The sequence below is a fragment of the Hylaeus volcanicus genome, chromosome 2 (assembly GCF_026283585.1).
Source record: "Hylaeus volcanicus isolate JK05 chromosome 2, UHH_iyHylVolc1.0_haploid, whole genome shotgun sequence".
Taxonomy (NCBI): domain Eukaryota; kingdom Metazoa; phylum Arthropoda; class Insecta; order Hymenoptera; family Colletidae; genus Hylaeus; species Hylaeus volcanicus.
Genome location: NC_071977.1, coordinates 7,623,216 through 7,643,650, shown reverse-complemented (window position 1 = coordinate 7,643,650; position 20,435 = coordinate 7,623,216). Strand labels below are relative to the sequence as shown.

At 47.4% G+C, this 20,435-nt stretch overlaps 2 protein-coding genes across 4 annotated transcripts in view; both read right to left on the bottom strand.

The window, feature by feature from the left end:
- Window positions 1-20,435, bottom strand: part of LOC128872607 (homeotic protein Sex combs reduced) — a 253,243-nt gene that overhangs the window by 156,280 nt on the left and 76,528 nt on the right. The window lies entirely within an intron of this gene.
- LOC128872605 (homeobox protein Hox-A4) lies at window positions 8,507-17,600 on the bottom strand. The gene is made up of 2 exons (XM_054115468.1): window positions 15,750-17,600; window positions 8,507-12,087 (listed from the first exon to the last, which is right to left on the bottom strand). Exons 1-2 carry the CDS (start codon window positions 16,660-16,662, stop codon window positions 11,408-11,410), a joined length of 1,593 nt encoding a protein of 530 aa, XP_053971443.1. The 5' UTR covers window positions 16,663-17,600; the 3' UTR covers window positions 8,507-11,407.

Genomic DNA, 20,435 nt, shown 5'->3' with positions numbered 1-20,435 from the left:
TCTGCTGTCTCACTGTTCGATTCTGACGTTATTGCAGACGGGATCGTCTTTTTGCTGGACACGATCGAGGAAGTGGGTTCGATGTTAGCATTTAAAAAGCGCCTCGGTTCGTTAAGCAACGAAACAATTGCAACAGCTGTCGTGACTAATACTTCATTGAAACGTTCACAAAGTAGCAATGGTGTACACTGTAGTTGGTAATGATTGATACAGAATGATTTAAACAAAAGAATTGAAGAATTGACATTTCCAAGCTAATAGTTATTATTCAGATTGAAATATTAGATCATCCCATAAGTTCGTGCTGAAGACTGTGTCTATAACTAATAAAAAAACTACAGAAATTTTATAGTGACGGTATAATGAGTATGTTGGAAAGATGAGAAAATATTGTGAAATGAGAGATTATCTTTTTTTTTTATAAAACTTAAGACTATGTTTCACATATAAATTTGAGTAACAGAAGTATACATGCCATGAACTTTTACGACGACCTGATATATTTAATATTTGATACGGGCAAGTAAAAATTCTCACAGAAGTCGAGGGTTGGGATTAATATTGATCCCTCCGCTATTCCGAGAGCAGGGTCAACGGAATTACAGGATTAATTACACGGAGGGTGTTGATACCCAATTTGGTCAGTGCTGAGGGGGATGATCGTCGCGGACTAAGGGTGTTACGCAGTTGGTCACTCCTCGGCTTTCCCGTAAACCGACGATAAGACGTGTCATCAAACACTGTACAGAACTGTTTACTCGATCCACAAAATCCACTGCGAAAGCATCGAGTAATACTGGAATGATACGTTGAGTAATAATAAAATATATTCTAAAAGCAGTTACGCGATAAGCAACGCAAATTCAAGGGATAATAGTAGATAATGGAATGATTTTCGATTCAAAATTTTGTATTCTCTTTGTTTGAGAGCCCTTCTTACACAAAAACGAGTTTCCATCCGGGAATCCTGGTCGCGGCTCGCTTAGGGAGAGAGACTCATTGCTATTCCGCGAGTAAACTCGTGCGGGGCATTATGGTAGTCGCAGTCGGGGCTCTACTAAATTGAAAACAAGATCCGTCACGTTTTCAGGCAAGCAAAAAGAATTTTAATGAATTATAAGGAGCAGGTATGAAGCGAGATTGACAGGCGAACCTGGTGAAATTAAAGGAGCTGCCCACTGACGACGTTGCCCGCCATTGTGCTGCTGGTCCAGCATTTTTTGCTCCACGGGGGCGCCGCAGCGACAAGGATAGTTTCTAATTTTTCAGGATAAATTGCTTTCGCTTTGTTCCCCGATGCGAGACAACTGTTTATTTAATTTCTATTCTCGGGCTCGAATTAACGTGCAAACTCTCGTTTCACTTACGAGAGCACGCGGTCACAAACACTAGCTACATAAAAGTGCAAAGTTACAAAATTTTGTCTCGATAACTACTGGTAGCTAGTTCTTGTGGCGGCGTCCTCCAAACTGTACCATACGTTACCAAACGTAATCACCTACGTTGCCAGAAATCAGTATAGACAACAGTTCGAGTACTATATCGTCACAAAAATGGCACGACATCGCGGGGGCAGGTAGTTTCCATCTCGCTCGAACGTCACCCTGATCATGATCCCTCGATCAGCGAGAACCCTCTCTCGGACAGACCGTACGCGTCGAAAGGCCGGACCAACGGGAGAAAAAGGAATTTAATGAATTATAAAGACTCTACTCGGGTCTGGCGGGGCGGAAGGAGGACGAAGGACGCCGAGGAAGGGGATTGGCAGCCGATCCAGCCGGAATTAAAACGGCTGGCCGTCGTCGGCGCTGCGGTGCCGATCCGTCTTGGGGGTTTTCTTCTTGCGCCCCCGGGTTCGGGCGAACCTTCCTCGTGCAGAGAGTCCAGGAAAGAGTTTGTAGCTGGCCAGAAGAAAAAGGAGCTGCGAGACGCAACGGTGGAGGCGAACCAGAGGAGAAGGAGGTTGAGGCGATGGTACTAGGGGACTTGATGAGAACGGCTGGTGGGGGAGGGTTTCCGAAACAGCTCGCCGCTATCTCGACTGATCCGATCAAGATTAATGAACGTGCGGCTTGCGAGTCGAAGTCTTTGCGCCGCCCAGGCTGCTCTTCTTCTCTCTCTCCAACGCTCCCCTTTTCGCTCCGATTCTTCTTCTTACCATCTTACCCCGCTGCTAGGACGATTCTACGCAGGGGCAGCGACTAGCGACAGGTACCGTCGACGAGTCCTCGTAATAGTGCGGTTCGCGGTGGCTTACGTTGCCGCTGGCTCTGCCTTCGCTCAACGAACGTCAGCCTTTTCTTGTCCTGGTCTGAGCAGTCAACTTTGACCCGAACACCACGGTTGGAACAACGTTGGAACTCTCGGTACGTTTCGCTTCCCAACCTTACTCGCGATATCTTCCGACCTTCGACTTCTCTAAATAATAGTCTCCCCAAACTCTAAATCTAAGTATTAATTTCGACCGATTCTTCCATAGAAAACTTTCCAATCCCAAATTCGTCGTCTCTCTACTCCAAACAGCGACAGATGTAGAAGAGGGCAGAAGGAATATTCGTATCGAATTCATCGCTTAAATAGCATTAATGTAACAAGAATCGTAATAACATCCGACAGGAATGGTTTTTTTTCTGAAAGTCTCGCTAGTCGGCCGAGGAGCCCGATCTTGGGAGAACGCCACCGTTCGATACAAGAAAACTTGTAAGTGGACGTATTGGGATTGGCAGAGCAGATAACGCAGCGGTAGCAAGCAGCAGTAGCGGAACTCCTCTTTTTGTACGTCCGGCTACTTGGAGATAGATGTGTCACCAAGACCAGGGGGAGATAAAAATACATGTCCCCCTCGGTTCGATGGTTTTAATTAATTCTGAGGATCGACGCGACCGCCCGTGTTAACTTTCCGAGTCCCTCGCTGCATCAGCCGCGCGTGTCCTCGATCGCTACTGTGCAACAATACCGGACTCGTTTAACCGCCTACTGAAAACCCTCCCGGGCCTTCTTTCGATTTCTCTCGCTGGGAACACATCAGCGGACCACTTTAAGAGTACGAGAAACGCAATTTTCCCCTCGTTAAGAACACGCTGATTTTTCCATATTCGCGGTGTCACAGGTCAGAATGTCTCAAGGCGAACTAACTAGTAGCTCTTCAGGTTCGACTCTTTAGTTGGAGTAATGACTGCACGCATTTTCTGTAAGGTAAAATAAAATTCACGCTATACAGGATCGAACACAGTGGGAACACATCTGCGGAACTTGAACATTTTAAGAATACGAGAAACGCAATGTAGAAGACGCTGATTTTCCCATATTCGCCATGTCACAGGTCAGAGTATCTCAAATCGAAAATCCAAGGCGAACTTAGCTATGTACATATCTCTGCAGATCCGACTCCTTATCGTATAGCTGGAGTATTGACTGCACGGATTTTCCGCAAGATGAAATAAAATTCACGCTATAGATACTCGAACACGGTGACGAGGTGTTCGCGGTGTCTGCGGGCTCGAATCTAATTTCACCGTGCTCCCCCTCGACGACACGGGGCTCCTGTTATCTTTAGTTACAGCCTAATGTGTATTTGAGATGCGAAACTGCCTCTGGGGGATGTCAGTCAGTCGGTGGAGCGAGCGTAAAGTGACGCGACGAACGCGGAAGGGCGAGGAGGAGCGGGATGGCGCGAGAAGGAAGATGCTTTGTAATTACGGGGCCTGATAAATGGAGTCGTGACTCGTTAATCCCCTCCAATTACGCATAATGGGGATCGCTCGAATCTACGTTCCCGTCATTTTTGCTATTCTCGAATTCGAGCGAGCGCGATCCGATCGCTACGATTGGACAGGTGCTCGGGGTTGTCTCGGAGGCAGCTGCCTTTCGCGAGAGAACGAACTGAAATTGAACGAGGAACCGTGGAAAGTAGGATAAGGTTTCGTGTTCGATTCGGACAGCTCGCTGATTAATTGGCACGCGTATCAACGATGCATGTCGTGTGCGATACCTTACCTACTTCAACGATAGGTTTCGCTTTTAATTGCGATCAAATGAATTTGTTCCCTCGTCTTGTTCCTCGCTTGTAGCAGTTTTTATGTCTAAGTGGAAGTTTCGAACGTGAGCTTGAAGACATCTCAATGAATCTCTGCATCTATTAGAAAATTGGGCTTGACAAGTTGGAATCGAGTTGCCTTAATTACAGACCGTGAACAAAGTAATTGCATACTGTGCCAGTGCGAGGAGATGTTCCCAAGCATTCAAAACTTCCTGTAGACTCAACCGAGTAGCAATAACGACTATAATTAGCAGCAGGAGCAACATCAATTTCACCATCTACCGTTTCCAGATAAGTGGCAGTATAAAGACATAAATATCGTGCAGTCTGCACTGCTCGAAAGCATAGGATGTCAGGTCCGTATCATCGCACTGGGTCTTGATAATCTTCGGCTGGTAGCATATATCGCGAAAGTAGAAACATACTAGACAAGGGACACTTGCATCCAGTCTGCGACGAAACAATCCAGAGCAAAGTGTCAGTCGTGCATCGGATTCTCGAAAGGGTTCCTCGTACATTTTTCAGCCGAGTTGATCGATTCCTCAGAGGTCCAAATACATCCTCGCGCGAACCTGGAACCGCAATCACCTTAAGTAGTGCAACGCCAACAGTTTCCCCGAGAATCATTTATCAGATGGATCGCAGAGCGTTGCGCAACCGAAGTGTGTGGTCAGAGACCCGTTAAATCTTGACTACGGGTGTAGAAGGGCAAAGGAAGGGAGGCGGGAGTTGGGGGAGGCGCGAATTTCACGTTGTTTGTCCCCGGAGTTTGCCAAACGAGCGATTCACTGACCACCCACTGTACACTCTGCACCGTACAGCTTGTAGATCGTGCGATTGCCAGGCGGATGCGGACGAAATGACCGACGCGTATGGATCATTTGTCTTGGTGCAACGAATGCGGAACGCAGCGTGTAGGTGGAACAACCACAGCTGAAAATAGGGTCACGATTCGTGTCGTGGATCTGATAACGTCTCCCGGAAGGTATTTCGCGATCGCAGAAAATTTCTCTGCGACGACGCCACCAGGCAGCAGAAGCTATTTGGCGGTGGAAAACGTAACTAGACCTTACGAACGTACTTTCTCGTTGAAAGGTCCTAATGTCACTGGTTTGTATGTTTTAAAAATATAAGAAGCACTGGCATATCCAGAATCGGTTTGTAGTTTCTCTGGGTATTCCAATATCTTATATTTGTGCGCAAATATCAGCCAGCCTTCAACGAACGACAAGTGATATTTCAGTGCGACGTTTTCGTTTCCAGCAAATGTCGAAGTGGACGAGTTTATCAACGCTGCGGCTAACACGTTGTTCGCGTTATCGGTGAATAGATAGACATTTATGAGTTTACGGCATAAATCTGTAATTGAATTTAACTATTCTTTTTCGATAATGGCACCGGTGGAAGTATGTTACGGCTCGGAAAACATTTTCTAAAATATATATTTGCAGTCGCCAATTATCCTATCGTCGGTGATCGTGACCTTAATATTTGTGACGTACATTGTTCAGCGATGTTCTACTTACAACTTCTGCTTGCCATTTTCAATACCCAGCTAATAAAACAATTGAAGGAACGAGCAGGGCAATTTCTACCGTAGGAGTCGTTTGGCTCTACAACAATCAACTGTCCGGGCTATTTGGCTTAATTCATGCCTAACACAATCTATATCCGAGAGTGGTTTGTAAGGGTATTCAACGCCGGAAGACAACGTAGGTCGGTTGTACGGATAACGGAGCCGGTGTATAGATCTTGCAATTAGCTGCTCTTGTGTGGTTCCTTCCTCCTCGTCCGTCGAGAACCTTGCTGTTAGTCGTGTCGCTTGCTGGTTCGCCCTGTTTTTTTACGCTGGCCCACTGAGATCGATTCGACACGAGCAATGAAATCGCGATACAACATTCGAGTCACCCTCTAATTGAAATTGATTCATTTTCTTGTCGGATATTCGACCGCGCGTATTTAACGTTTACATGTAATTAAACGTGATCTGTAATTCGATGCGTATGTGTCTGATTGTTTGCTTAATTTATCAAAGTCAGTTTTAGTTCGCTTTGGCAGTGCCTATAGCTAATTATGAAAAAAGTTGTTTGGTAGAAGTAATTTGTTGTCCAAAAAGTTTTAGTAGAATGCCTGAATGCGGTATCTTCCTGCTAGCGCTCTCGTGGAAATCTGAAGTAGAATCAGACGGAACGTTCAGACTAGACACACAAGTAGTAGAGACAATGCTTAGTCAACCGTGGCGATCGACCACTGCGATTACTTATTGAAAAGGATTTGCACATGAAACTTTACCTTGGTCATTTAACCGATTGATACCTGTGAACTGACACCCGTGTAAGTAGAATACCAAGGCCTCGAATACCAAGGTTTCGAAATTCAAGACCTTGAATACCAAGACCTAGAAATCTAAAGCCCCGAATACAAAGGTCTTGAATACCAAGTCCTCGAGATCCAAAGCCTCGAATACCTAGGTTTCGAAATTAAAGGCCTCGAATACCAAGACCTCAAAATCTAAAGCCTCGAATACAAAGGTCTTGAATACCAAGGCCTCGAGATCCAAAGCTTCGAATACTAAGGTTTCGAAATCCAAGGCTTCGAATACCAAGACCTCGAAATGCAAGGCCTCGAATACCAAGACCTCGAAATCTAAAGCCTCGAATACAAAGGTCTTGAATACCAAGTCCTCGAGATCCAAAGCCTCGAATACCAAGGTCTCGAAATCCAAAACCTTGTAATCTAGAAAGGACTCCTGAACTCTTACCGATTTAGACAACGGTCCAACCTATTCACAACGACGATCCACGAAAAGAGATTCAAAGTTTCCAGTCATCCAAGCTGGTGTCATGGTCAGTCACGTTTCCATGGTCAGTCACGTTCACCATCATCCTAAAATCACGAAACGGCGATGTTCCATCGGTGATCGCGAATTCGAACGAGGCAGACTTTCGATCCTGGGTGGTAGCAGGTTATCTCGGCTGTTGGCCGGGCTGCTGGTTGCATGGGCGGGGGCAGGGTCGTACAGACGGCCCCTCATTCGCTTTCCGGGTGCCACCCTTCTTTTCGAGGCTGCTGCGGCATATCCCCAGGCCAGGCTGCGGCAATCACGCACGTGCTCGCGCATGCGCAACCGCGGCATCGCTACACGCATGGGCGCGAGTACACACGGGTATACGTGATCCGTGGACGAGCGTGGGCGGTGGAGATCCGAGGGGCTGCCGGGGATACCCCTATTGCTCGGAGACGCTCGAATTGAATGTCTTCGCGACACTGCCACGACTATCTCGCCGCTATAGTAATGCACGTATCGCGGCAAGTCCCGATAATAATCGATAGGACAACCATAGCTGAGGGAATTTTTTATACGGACGAAAATTTTCAGCTATTTCACTTTTTAAAAAGTAAACCAAACGAGAAACGAAAACGGAAATTAATGAACTAGATAGACTCGCGGTGTTTGACGAGATCTGAATGAGTTTGATGACCGAGCATCGCGTTATGAGTGAAGTTAAACAGTCGATGCTTCGTTTGATGCACTTGGGGATCAATCATGTCGAAGTTCGGTCCAGAGCAATTTTCGATAAGGTCTACTGCACTGGCGTGAACATTTTCAGCTGCAGTGTATTTGGCAGAATTTATTTACGATAGGAAATGCACGGGGTGTTCCATTTTAGTTTGAATATCTTCAAAGTACTATTCCACTGTTCGCTGTTCTTTTTATCGCGTCGCTGACGACACATGTGCTTCACGGAGGCCGTTTTCGTTCGTCCAATGAACTCGTCGGGGGATCGATGCGACGAGCCAATTAAATTTACGTCGACACAATGGAAAGGAAGTTTGTCGGTTATCGTGGTAAATTGTTCTACGCGATGTGTGGTGGTCCCTGCGCGTTATCATTTCAGATATTGAAAAAAAATCGCTCGAAAGTTGTATTAAATCGTTCAGGACTCACAGGGTAAAGCTAATGCTACGTATTGGTCGGTTTTATCAGCGTGATTCATAGGCAGTATTATCTTCCTATTTCTTTCATATAATATCCAGCAATAGGTATTCCTTTTCGAAGGGAGATGATTTATTATGCAGACTGTATAACCGGTAAATTTATGCACACAATTTTGCATACGTAATAAGAATGAGATACTGTCATCGCCGTCAAGTAACAAGTTTACCTCGACTCGTTGCCTATCGTTTGTTTCCTGCGTGAACGATGCGTTTCGCGAAACACAGATAAATATACGCGTGATAGCGAACCTGTAATATCTGGAATATCCATTCTTTGGCTTTTGAAAATTGAAACATTCCGTTACACTGTTCAGGCCTTCCGTCGAGAATTTACATAAAAACGGCATCTATTTTTCAACTATCTCTTGAATTGTTTAAGTTGGGATAAAAATTGCAGGGACCATTTCGAGGGGAAAGCAAAGAGGGTGACTTTTCGTGGAGGAAACACGGCATTATCGTAAATTACGAAACATTTATTTATTGATTTATTTACTTCACGATTGTATTTGATCGGTCTCTACGATCAATATAAACATAAGCATCGGACTGTGCCCAAATACGGTTCTTATCGTACAGGCTATATACATTATCGATAGAATATCAAGGAATACAATGTCACACTTAATAGAACGTTCTCGTAAACTCGTGCGCTCGTTTGCTTAAACTCGCTAAATTACGCTAGGACCGCCTTTCGCATTCCGTCTGTCGTTCTTTAGAATTAACGTGCCGCTTAATAATCCTTAGTACCTCTACGTTCCTATATTAAATCTGATAAACATATCGTTTTGGTATATCGTCACAGCGACTCTGTGCATTTAATCGTTTGATTGCTACTCGTCTCCGCGGTACAGCTTCCGGTTTGTCCGTTCGAGGGCGCGGTACCAGCATTTACAACTAACTTGGTCGTTCTTTATACTTTCTCGATAAAAATAGACATTGTATCTCGGAGAAATATTTACAACGCGCGCTCGTGACGCGAACGAACGCTACTCACAGATTCTATTTCCAACCGCAACGCGAAACACGGGAAAATGGTGCCCGTCCACGACGATCTTCCTCTAGAGTTGGACATCGATTTTGTGCTTAATTTTGTAATAATTATTCACAGTCGTGGGGCAAATCGGTAATCGTAAGTCGATATTTTGTAATCTTTCAGAGCTAATCGCTGCCGATTGTTCGTTAATCGTTAATCATAATTACCAATTAATTGTTAATCGTTAGCAACGGTTACCGTTCGTTTATTAATCATAGAAATCATTGGAACTGATTACGCGGTAATTCTAGTCGTAGATTATTCTGCGCCCAACGGCTGTACTCGACGCGCCGTGTCTGACAATGACAGGAAACATCTACTTCGCGCGAACCAACGAGCTCAGATCTAGCAAAGAACGCTCGCTAAGCGAAGAGCATTTATCCAAATAGCGAAATTAACGGAATCGTTGAATTGTACCAACCAAATTTTCAACAAATTGAACCTTATCGACTTCTATTTTTATCGAAATGCGGCTAAACCCGCGTCGAAGCTAGTGCCAAACGTTCTACCGCTCTATTTTTCGCTCCCAAGCCCCGTTCCTCTGTCTGGTTTTCTCATAGACGTTCTCACGCCTCATTTTACTACGTGTAAACTCTTTCAGCGTCAGAGATAGGGAAACCTCTTGCCTAGATACGAATCTCAAGTGACAAATAAAAGACACATTCGTTGAAAAACAATTTGAACTCAAATCATACATTGAAATTATAATTTACTTTGAACAAGTGAAACATTGCCTCTACAGATGTTCGATCGAATGAATCATTGTATGGAATAAAATTCCACCCATCTCTGAACAATATCAAACTACTTGCTGGCTGAATCGTGATCGAGCGCTTCACGACATCGGGACAGTCCTTTCTCGAACTCTTAAAACGTCAAGACCGCACACTCACGTAATAACATACGAAATACGATGCATTTTAATCACAATAGCAATAAGACTTTCTTTACACGACTATATACACACACACACACGCACGTGTCCAGGTGTTTCTATGTACAGTATCGCGGAACATTGATTTCCTTTTGTCGCTTCGTACCGGCGAGACTTCCTCTACGAACTGGGGAATCGTTTAGATTGCGGGGGGTGATTACTTATCGGATCACAGCATTCGACAAACGAAAAGTCATGGCCGAACGTTCTTGGGAAGATCGAGGGACTCTATTTACTTTCGACGGTTCGGGACTCTAATCGCGCGGAGTGAAATATCGGGCTACCTCGACTCACCAAACTGGCTCGAGTAACGCTAAAGTATTGCTCAACTCAAAACAAATACAAACGACGATAGGACGAGGCCGAGGCTTATCGAGAACACGCATGGGGTACTCCTATCGTCGTTTTCATTTATTTCTACAATTTGGCAAGCATTATTCTCAATCCCGTTAATCGTAATAAGAAACTTAGAATTACAATCAGCAGTCACTCACCGAACAATTGTTACACGCAAAGAGAGGCTGGTCACCCGTTCACAGAGTCTCGAGTCATTTTTCACTGCTTTTCACACACCTCTGAACTGTGAATCCTCACCAAGTCACCGAGTTCCAAATTTTTCTCACTCGAGAACGCCTAGCAGTTTATTCTCTCACCGTTTCGTCGCTTGGTCTTCGAATACTCCACGATTTCGGTTAAACTACTTCGGCAAATTCTGAAGGACCTCGCGACGAGTCTGAGAAACTGGAAGGATCAGTGACTCTTACGCTGAAAATAAGAGGAGTCTTCGACCAGTCCGTCGTGCGAAGAATCGGGTGGAAGCTGCAGGCCATCCTTTGCGTATTCAAATCACCGTGGAATCTCATCAGAGAATATCAATCCGCGCCAATTCAGGTCCTAGACCATGGTACTTCATGTTGGAGTATCGCGAGACACAGGATTCGTCGTTGCTAGCCGCTGACGATTGCAATCGTCCAGTAGTTTATGTCGTGGCTGCTATTTCCGTCATCTAAGTATCCCGACGATCTTCTTTTAGACTGATGAATCATTCATCACGCAATTACTTGGAACAAAACATCCTTAGATGCAAGTCTGACTGGTCAAAGAGGTTTTGCACAGTGATAGAGTTGATCGGTAGCTCAACCTGTGCAGAATCTCATTGACCAGTCAGACCGGCACCTAAAAATCGTAGTGGACGATCCAAACTCGTCATAGTTCTTCCTCTTCAAGGCTCTCTCCTATGTCTTTGAGCTAACAGTGGGTCGCAATGATCGCCACACTTTTATATCTTCGAAGCGGTACTGTGTCTATCGTGCCAGGTAGAGTCGAAACGACTCTAGAAGCCAACAGTGACGAATCTTCCGTGAAAACGCGATAGTCTGGAGCAGTCTGGTTCCCCATGATGTTACAGCGCCGTCAGGCCATAGTCGGACTTTATCGCCGGTGGCGGGATAGGCGCTGAGACCTGCGACAGTCCTGACGGACTGGTCGCCGGCGCGAGAGGACTGATACTTCCGGTGCCTATGTGTCCCAACGGCCCTCCCGTGGGGCCCTCCATCATCCCGCTCACGTGGTGATGACTCAGCTGCGCTTGAAGATGGGCCAGCGGATGCGGGTGACCTTGGAAGCTCGGATGGACCACGTTCGTATGCGGAAGAGCAGCGTTCACCGCGTGGACGTCCATGTCCAGGCCGACGTTGGAGTCCATGCTGCTGTCGATACCGCTGGACGGCGAGTTGTTGTTGTTCTTCCTCTGATTGTTGTTGTTCCCGGTGGGCAACTTCGTCCTCGAGGCGGTGGTCTTGGACGGTTTCGCGGACGGCGCCGCCTGGCCGTTCGCGTTCTTCCTGCGGACGTTCTTCGTGTTCGGCAGCTTGTTGTCCTTCTTCCACTTCATGCGACGGTTCTGGAACCAGATCTTTATCTGTCGCTCGGACAGGACCAGGGTATGAGCGATCTCGATCCGTCGCCGTCTCGTCAGGTACCTATTGTAATGGAATTCCTTCTCCAGCTCGAGGATCTGGTGTCTCGTGTACGCGGTCCTCTGTCGCTTCGGCTCCATCCCCGGCTGGTACGAGCCGTTTGCTGCAACGAACGAAACAGAGATCGGTCTGGGTTAGTCGTTTGCTTTGGTCTCGGGCTGCGCAGAGGTCACCGCGACAAAATTGACCGTCGGGACGTGAGTGCGTTTGGCGTCGGAGCGCGGCGCCTCGAATGACGTCATACGGAGGATTGGCTAAATTTGGCTGATGAGATACAGGGTGAACGATAATGGAAGATTGCGTGCTTTGGGGTAGCGACAATTGTTCGAGTTCAAGAGAACTTTCGGAACGGAAACGACCGGTCAAATGACCGTTTTCAAATTTTTCTACGCAGTTGTTATATATCATATATGAATTCATTTCAATTCCACGTTAAATATTTTTGCATTTAACCAAAAAAAGTGTCTTTAAGATTGGGTCATTTGTCCCATGTCGGTAGGTTTAGTGTTAATCCTGCTTATTAGTGTACTAGAGGAGATGGAGGTAGAAAAAGGTTTGAGATTACGTTTGCTTACTCTACAATACGAATCACTAGAAGAACGAGTTTATCATGTCGCAACCGTATCGCAGACCTTGCACCAGTGTCAATACTCTCAAAGCGACCGAATGCGATCGTTGTGTCACCGTCATCGTGCAAGAAGTCGATGCTGCGGAGCAAACGATCGCCGATTGGAACAGATGAAGAGAAACGTCACGTACACTATCAGCGGGGCGTAATAATAACCGGCTCTACATTTCACAATCGACGGACCAATATTCCAAGGCCGATCTGTTCGACAGCCGATAGTTGTCGAACTTGAACGACGATTACGGAGGGCGATTTTTACCAATCGGAAAGATTCAGAAAACGATAACGTACACGTATCGCGTGGATATTAATTGGCATCGATCAAGCGCATAGCAAATAAAATTTTGTCGTTATTCCTTGAAGTCTGCTTCGTTATCAGATGTTAACGTGAACGAGCCTCGTGCCTATCGATGTTGCCGTATCATTATCAGATCCTGATAATCATTTTTTACTTGCCAAGATATCAGACGAAGTGCAAAGGTAACGCGGAACGTTCGACGTTCGTTTAAAGTTTGCTTCCGAATCGTCGATTCGACTCGTCTGTTGTATCGTCTCGCTTGTCATACTCTGGTTCACGGTTTCATAATATTACTTCTGATTCGCTGCGTATCTTGCCGTATCGCTATCTGAAGACTCTAACAAATGTCCTACGAGAAACCATAGTCGTGTCCCGTTCGTCGCTACACCAACTTGTCAAGCGGATAAAGCGACTCACGAAGAGAGATTCGTGCGTCGATTCACGGTCGTATCAAGCAACGTCAATCCTCGTGTGGCACGCTAGAAGCGTTCCTTGGTGGTCCGAAGGACTCGATAGAGGAAACATGGGAGCGAGTTCAGTTTCGAATCTGTGCAGACACATTCCATTCCAATGCTGACCGACGGTCTCGGGAAGCCCATCCTAACAGCGGCGTCCGGTGAGCCTCGACATCCAGAGGGGAGATATTGCAGTCCCCGACAGCCCGACGGACACGCATACCAGACTTTAGAACCGATGGACATCCAACTGAGAATTCTAGACCAATCGTTGTTCCTGACCACTGTCTCTTATTTGCCAAAACCCGATGATACTCCACGGGAGAATTATTGATACGTGTCATCGCGTGTCTCGACATCGACGGACCAAAAAATCGTTTGAGAGAGGAGAACGTGAGACGTGGAAGAAGAAAGAAGTCAGAAAACCTTTAAATCCTATACACATGGCAATGGAATTGGCCGTAGTGGATTGAATATATACAGTCAGTCTCGTAAGTAGTCGTACTCCCTATATCTATTCAAGAAAGTCTAAATTAAATGTCAAGTTTCATGTTTTCAAATAAATTTTTATTATAAATATATACATGTGTAAAGCCTGTGCATGTAGATATTCTTAATGGAACATTTATTTGAAAACGTCAAATTTATGATGCCTTACACTTTAAGTGTAAAGTTTTTTCGTGGAAAAAATAAAGCTAATTAAAGGTGTAAATCGAAATACTACCAAAGTTTTTCGAAGAAGAAACTTTGAAAGAGAAAAACATGGTTGAATCGGGGCTTGAAAAGCTTATTTCACGAACGGTGGGCCATGTTTCTTTCACGGACGTTATTTTTTGTTACCTGAAAATATGAATTATGACATTCGGCTTTTCGGAGATCGTATCCCCGGTAGAACGGGCTCAAAAGAAATAGTTGCAAGCTGGAATGAACAGCAGTTTCCCCCTGGTCAAAACCGAATAGAATTTTGAGGCTGCAAAGGCAGCCCAATTCTGAAGGATATTACGTTGCAAAAATTTCCTTTGAAGATCCATAATCCTTCTGCGAAACGCCTACTGGAACGCTCGAACCGTGTTTCATCCGCGCCATTCTTATCGACGTGTTTTCAATGAACATTATTTCTGGCTCGTGTGCCACGTATATCGTTGTTTGCTGATCGATCCGTGAAATGTGAACGAGTATCTTCCTTTATACCTTTCGTAATGACTCTTTGCATACCCTCTCTTCATCCCCTGTGCCCTAAGATATTAACCCATTGCACTCGAGTCCTTTTTTTCTGGTATCTACCAGCAAATCGAAATGCTTTCTTAGCATTCTATTTCAAATTCGAGAATCAGGCCACCTGTAAACGTCGAAACAGTAACAGGTTAGATGCTTCGACAACGAATCAGAGTAAAGGTTCCTTTTCGTAGCAAAGACACTTTGCGCCACCTGAAACAGACTCCTAGCAATTTGTTTCACTCGTGTGTTCGGAATCGCTTTTCAAACTTGTTGGTAGACCGGTGTTTAGGGGACGAAGAATAGCGGACGTTAGGCGTAGCCGAATAGCTTGTAAAGTGTCGAGCTTCTAAAATCTCTCGCAGGTGATCGGAAGGTGCAACGATAAATTGCACCTCATCAGTCTTCGAGCGCCTCTGTAACGCGTCACCTTGCGGCCACGATGTATTAGTTTCACAGGTAAACCTTGCTGCGATACCCGCCTTATTCTTTTGTTGCGCACCTTACACGTTTAGCTCATATTTCCACTGTCAAAGGTCCGAAATCGAATCATCGGAGTAGCGGTATTTGTCGGTTTGTCGTAGATCGTCAAAGTGCACCGTGAAATTACATTCAGGTGTGCGTCTTTTATTAAAATTGAGTGTAGAAATTGATGGGTATCGCGGCTAGAATCGATGCCAAGACGAAGTGATACGGTAGATTAATCGGAGCATGGGGTGGTTTTTAAAAAATAGGGCCTAATTCATCTGTAGGTAGAGTTCCGACGGGCAACTACCGAAACAGTCCACCTTGTTCTCCAACTATAAAATTGGAACACAGTTTTTGAAACGCTCAGTTATTAACCCTTTGCATTCGACGACAGTATTGTTGCAGATGGTTGACATTTTAAATGACTAAATCTTCTACGTGGAAACAAAGTGTCTTACTACTATTCCAAATTGCACCAGTTTACAGCTTAGGAAGCTATTTATGATCGCTACGAACAGTTCAAGATTCAATGAAATCTAAGATAAACGAAGACAAGCGCTTCCAAGTCGCCTTTCTAAGGGTTAATACCTGAAACATTCTTAAACGATCAAGCCAGCATCGAAATTGGTCCAAGACGCGACGACGAATTTCCAATCTTTCATTCCCATCGATAACGGTCTACTTTGAATGTCTCAACTCACCGACGCCAGCAACGTGAATCTTCTTCATCCACGGATAAATCACACGATCCCCGTTCTCCTCGTCGTCGTCGTCCTCCTCCATCATACCAGGCGATCCGTCCATCATCTGATCATCCTCCATGTCGTCTTGATCGGAACCGTCGTCCACGTGATGCTGCGACTGTTGTTGGCTCTGTTGTTGCTGCTGCGCGTTCTGTATGTGCTGAGACTGTTGGGCGGGCGTCGGTTGCTGCTGAAGATCCGGGGAATTGTCTCGATGCAATTGACCGGGATTGGCGGGGCTGCAAGCGTTCGTTTCGTGGGGCGGCGGTTGTTGACTCTGTTGCTGATGATGCTGAAGGCTGTCCGGCGGTTGCACGTGATTCTGCATGATGCCGGGCGACAGGGGAGTAGAGCCGAGGACAGTGGACGCGGACACAGGTGGTTGCTGCTGGGGTTGCTGATTCTGCATAGAGGATGGACACGTGAGAGGCGGCTGTTGGGCCTCCGGCGGCATCGCCAGGGCGCCCACGGCGTGGTGATGAGGATGCAGGCTGGCATGGTGAACGGCGTGCACTTGGTGATGAGGATGATGCGGGCCGTAATAGCCGCCGTAGCCGGCGTAACCGCCGTTCAACTGGACGGCGGATGACGCCCCGTACGGAGTTGACGCCGCCTGATGATGGTGCTGATGGTAGCCGTACTGCAACTGATGAGACTGCGGGTGATTCAGGTGATGACCGCCCCCGCTGGCGGGAAAGAAGTCCGCTCCGGTTGACGGAATATAATTACTCTGGCTGTACTCCTCGCTGGGTGGAAACTTCGGGTCTACCATCACGGACGTAGCCGCCAAGTGATGAGCGCCTGCCGCTTGCTGATGCTGGTGATGATGATATCCACCGCCGGCGGATGGATTCATCAGGAACGAACTCATCTTTGCGACGGGTCCTGTTCGCGGCACACCTATACCGATATCGTTTCGCGACGGGTCACTCGTATCGACGACGGTCACTGTTCCTTTTCGACAATGTCAGTTCATAGAGTCTCACGGTTCCATGTTAATATTCATTGTTGGAAGCGTACACACCGCACTGCACTCTGGCCCGTGGCCGACATCCCTCTCCCCCGGCCCCGCGAACCGAACAGGGTGACTTTTTCCGCCGGAGGGGAAAGGGTGCACCAAGACGGAGAAGGCGGAAAAAGGAGAAAGATAGGGGGAGAAGAGAAAACGAGCGAAAAGAGCGAGACCACGGAGAGCAGCAGACTCCCGGTGGACAGCTGCTTGTCCTCTCCTCTCCTTCCGCCACTTTTGCGATCTTCCACGAAGCTCCGCGGCCTCGTTCGCTCCTTCCCGCCCACCAAAGCCCAATTACCATACCACGTGACCGCGGCTCCGACCAATCAGAGCTGCTCCAGGTCCGCGACCATGATGGATAACGCGGCACGCATGCAACACGTGAGTGGCGCCACGAGAACCACTGCGGCAGGTGCACCAACTTCTTCCTCCGTGTTTGCTCCGAAACCGACTGTCACCAATTCCGCTGCGCACCCGTTCGCGGAAATTCGATATCCCTTGGACTCCTTTTCACCTCGACACTGCGAACTCTCCGATCGATGACAGGTTCGCGAAACTTGTGAAAAATGTCACCGGTTATTAGCACGCTCTGTCCCCGAAATAGTCCAACTTGGGGCTCGCGAGGGAGGCGTCGATCTCGATGACGTTTCGATCACCAACACTTGTCCGCGATTCGATTAGATTCTCAGTTCACCGCGCACTGGTCCGTCGGAGCGACTTCTCCCGACGAACGGAATCCCGTCGACCGACCAAGCTGTCAGAGAGCCATGAAAGTGAGCTCGTCCTGCCTCGGCAGAAACTCGTCTGGCAACTCCGGCCTGTTCCTAACTCCCTCCAGGTTCGACGAGGCCGGCTGGCTTTGAGCCGTTGCGGAGAGTCGGGACAGCCCCTCTCCTCGTCGCTCCGCTTGCTCTCCCGCCGACCAGCCCCACTCTTTGGAACCACGAGACCAACCCCTGCCACGGAAACCGTGGATCCTGTGCCCTTATGGGGCCATACTCGAGGGTACTACCTAGAACCGTATAGTCACTCCTACGGATCTCCTTAACCCGCCTCCATCCTTCTGAAATCCATCTTAGCAGCGTGGTCAATGCTCGCTGAAACGTCGCCGATCGCCCTGGACTTTATTGAGATCGCGCGGCTGGGGTTAAACCATATCGCGATGACAATCGAGGGACAGACCTGTTTCTTCCGTCGGATCAAGAACAATCAAAATGGAGTAGATATAATACGAAAATAGAAGACAGGGAGGTCTCGTTAGAGTATATCCATTTCAGTCTTTCGTTTCGTACAGGAAATCATGCGTGCGGGTACTTAAGTCGAGGATAGCGTCATCGTTCCCTATTCTCGACTTAGTTGCCCGCAGATATCATTTCCTCCAGATCTGCTAACACCGAGTTTCTTAACAATCTTGTCCCCAAACAACCCTTAATTAGATCATAGATAATAATCGAGAGTCGCAACGGTGCGCGGAATCAGCCTAATCAATACTCGAAGCATTTGCGATTTACGGGCACAACGACTTTCTATTGCACTGCGCCATGAGCATTTTAACGCCACCTCTTTTGCGTGCTTATTACGTAAGACGCCTCGATGCGGCCTCAAATTGAAAGTAATGGCACCGACGTTCTTTCGCGGTGTGTTTATATCAGTGCTCCACAAGTGTCTCGGTCTGCACTCGGTCAAGTACGCCTACTTGCGATCAGCTGCGCGGAGCAAAGCATATAAAGCGCCGAGTCATTATACAAAGAGCACACTCACTCTGTTTTGCCGCGGCACGACAATGCGCCGCGCTGAGCTTCGTTCGACAAACGACTCGGCAAGACGATCCGTATTTTACTTTTACTCTTCGCGGTGACTCGGTGATCCTATTCCTCGAGAATGTCTTCGAGTCCAGGAACAATCGTTGCCTACGGTGCTTAGGAGTGCCGACGATGTTGGTAGCAGATAGTCGCGCAACGACACCGGAAAATTGGAAGAGTGGTTCTTTGAGACTTTCGTAGAAGTTGACTTCTGAGGTCTAGGAAGAGGACTACAGACTGTCTATGAGGGATAAGGACAGGATGAAAGTACGTGTGGTAGCGGTCCTTGAACTTTTGTGGAAGTGAACTTCTGAGGTCTAGGAAGAGGACTTCAGACTGTCGATGAAGTGTAAGGACAGAGGATGAAAGTAAATACGATATGTTCATAATGAGTATTTTCGATTGAAATGGTTGTGTGATGTGAGTAGTTCCATTTCAAGTAACTACTTCGCCAGCATGACTAAGTATATCGAGCACCTCTAAATCCTCTGTCGAGACGCAGAGATGAACCGTCCTCTAAGACCAAAGCTCCCAAGATATCCGCCCTCGAGATGAAACCCCGAAAGTGTTACAGGAAGGCAATATTGTCGGTCCAGTCGCAAGGGTGACGATAAAGCCAACGTCGCAATATTTCCCGGGGCAACGAGTGTTCGCAGAAGAACGCCGAACTTCGGACGAACAGGATGGGGCGGCAATTGAGCGGACGCTGAGAGCGCGTCAGCTGGTTTTTCCGCGAGCTCTCCGGACTCTGTTTTTCGCTAGGCAGGGATACGACGAGGCTGTTGGTTATTTCTATTTTTCTTATGGCTACTCCATGCCGGCCCCTGGCAGAAGGGGACGCGCGGCGTCGAGTGGAATCTGCGAGGGGGTTGAAGGGGCCATGCGGATGACGCAGGCGACGCGAAGCGCGATCGGAGAGGATGGGACGGACGTTGTCTCCTCGTTTTGCGGCTCGGCCTCTCCGTCTCTATCGGGGTTCACGCTTCGCGGACTTTCATCTTTCTTCCTCTTCTTCAGCCCTGTCCCAGCGTCTTCTGGCTACCGCTTCTTTCTCCGTCTTTCACCCGCGTCTCTTCCCTCTCCTGATTCCGCTCGAGTCTTCGCCGCTCCTCTTCTCTTCCGGCGAAACACGATCAATCACTTTTCCCGGCGAGCCGGCATGACACCCTCCTTTTACACCCACTGCCACCCCTACAGCCCGGAGACCGTGCCTCGTCAACGACGATTCCCCTCTCTTTCTTTTTCCCCGTCCCTCTTCTCGCTACCGAAACGATGCGATCTCCCGAATGACGATTACCGCGAGATCGCCCATGAGACCTAAGTCTGGTCCCACCACGTGTTCCCTGCTATGGTTGTCCCTTCTGGGGACATCCAGTGCGCCAGGATCGCTGAAATTAAGGGGTGGTTCTGTTGCGATCGTTGCTACGACCTAACATAATCCACCCAGTAGTGGACTCGTTGGGAGAAAAGTCGTACGTCTCGATTTTCGATGAAATTCAGCGACGCGAATCGAAGAGACAGTTACGCGAAAGCACACTCGCGGGCAATCACGGCTGTTTTTGCCCGCGCTGCGAAAGAATCATCCTCCGCTGTCGGAACGCTTTCCCGTGGAAACCCGTTTGGCTGGAATTCCCCGACTGGCGTCGAGACGCGAAAGAGTCGCGGGACGCCGAGTTCCGCTGTGATAATGATAAATGGGAACGTAGTAGTTTACGATTTAATATCAAACTCGGCCGAGCGGCTGCTTATTATCGACCATTAGTAAAGTTTTAATAACGCAATACGCTGCTTGGCCCGGAGGGGGTGGGTTGGAACCATCGCGATTTATCA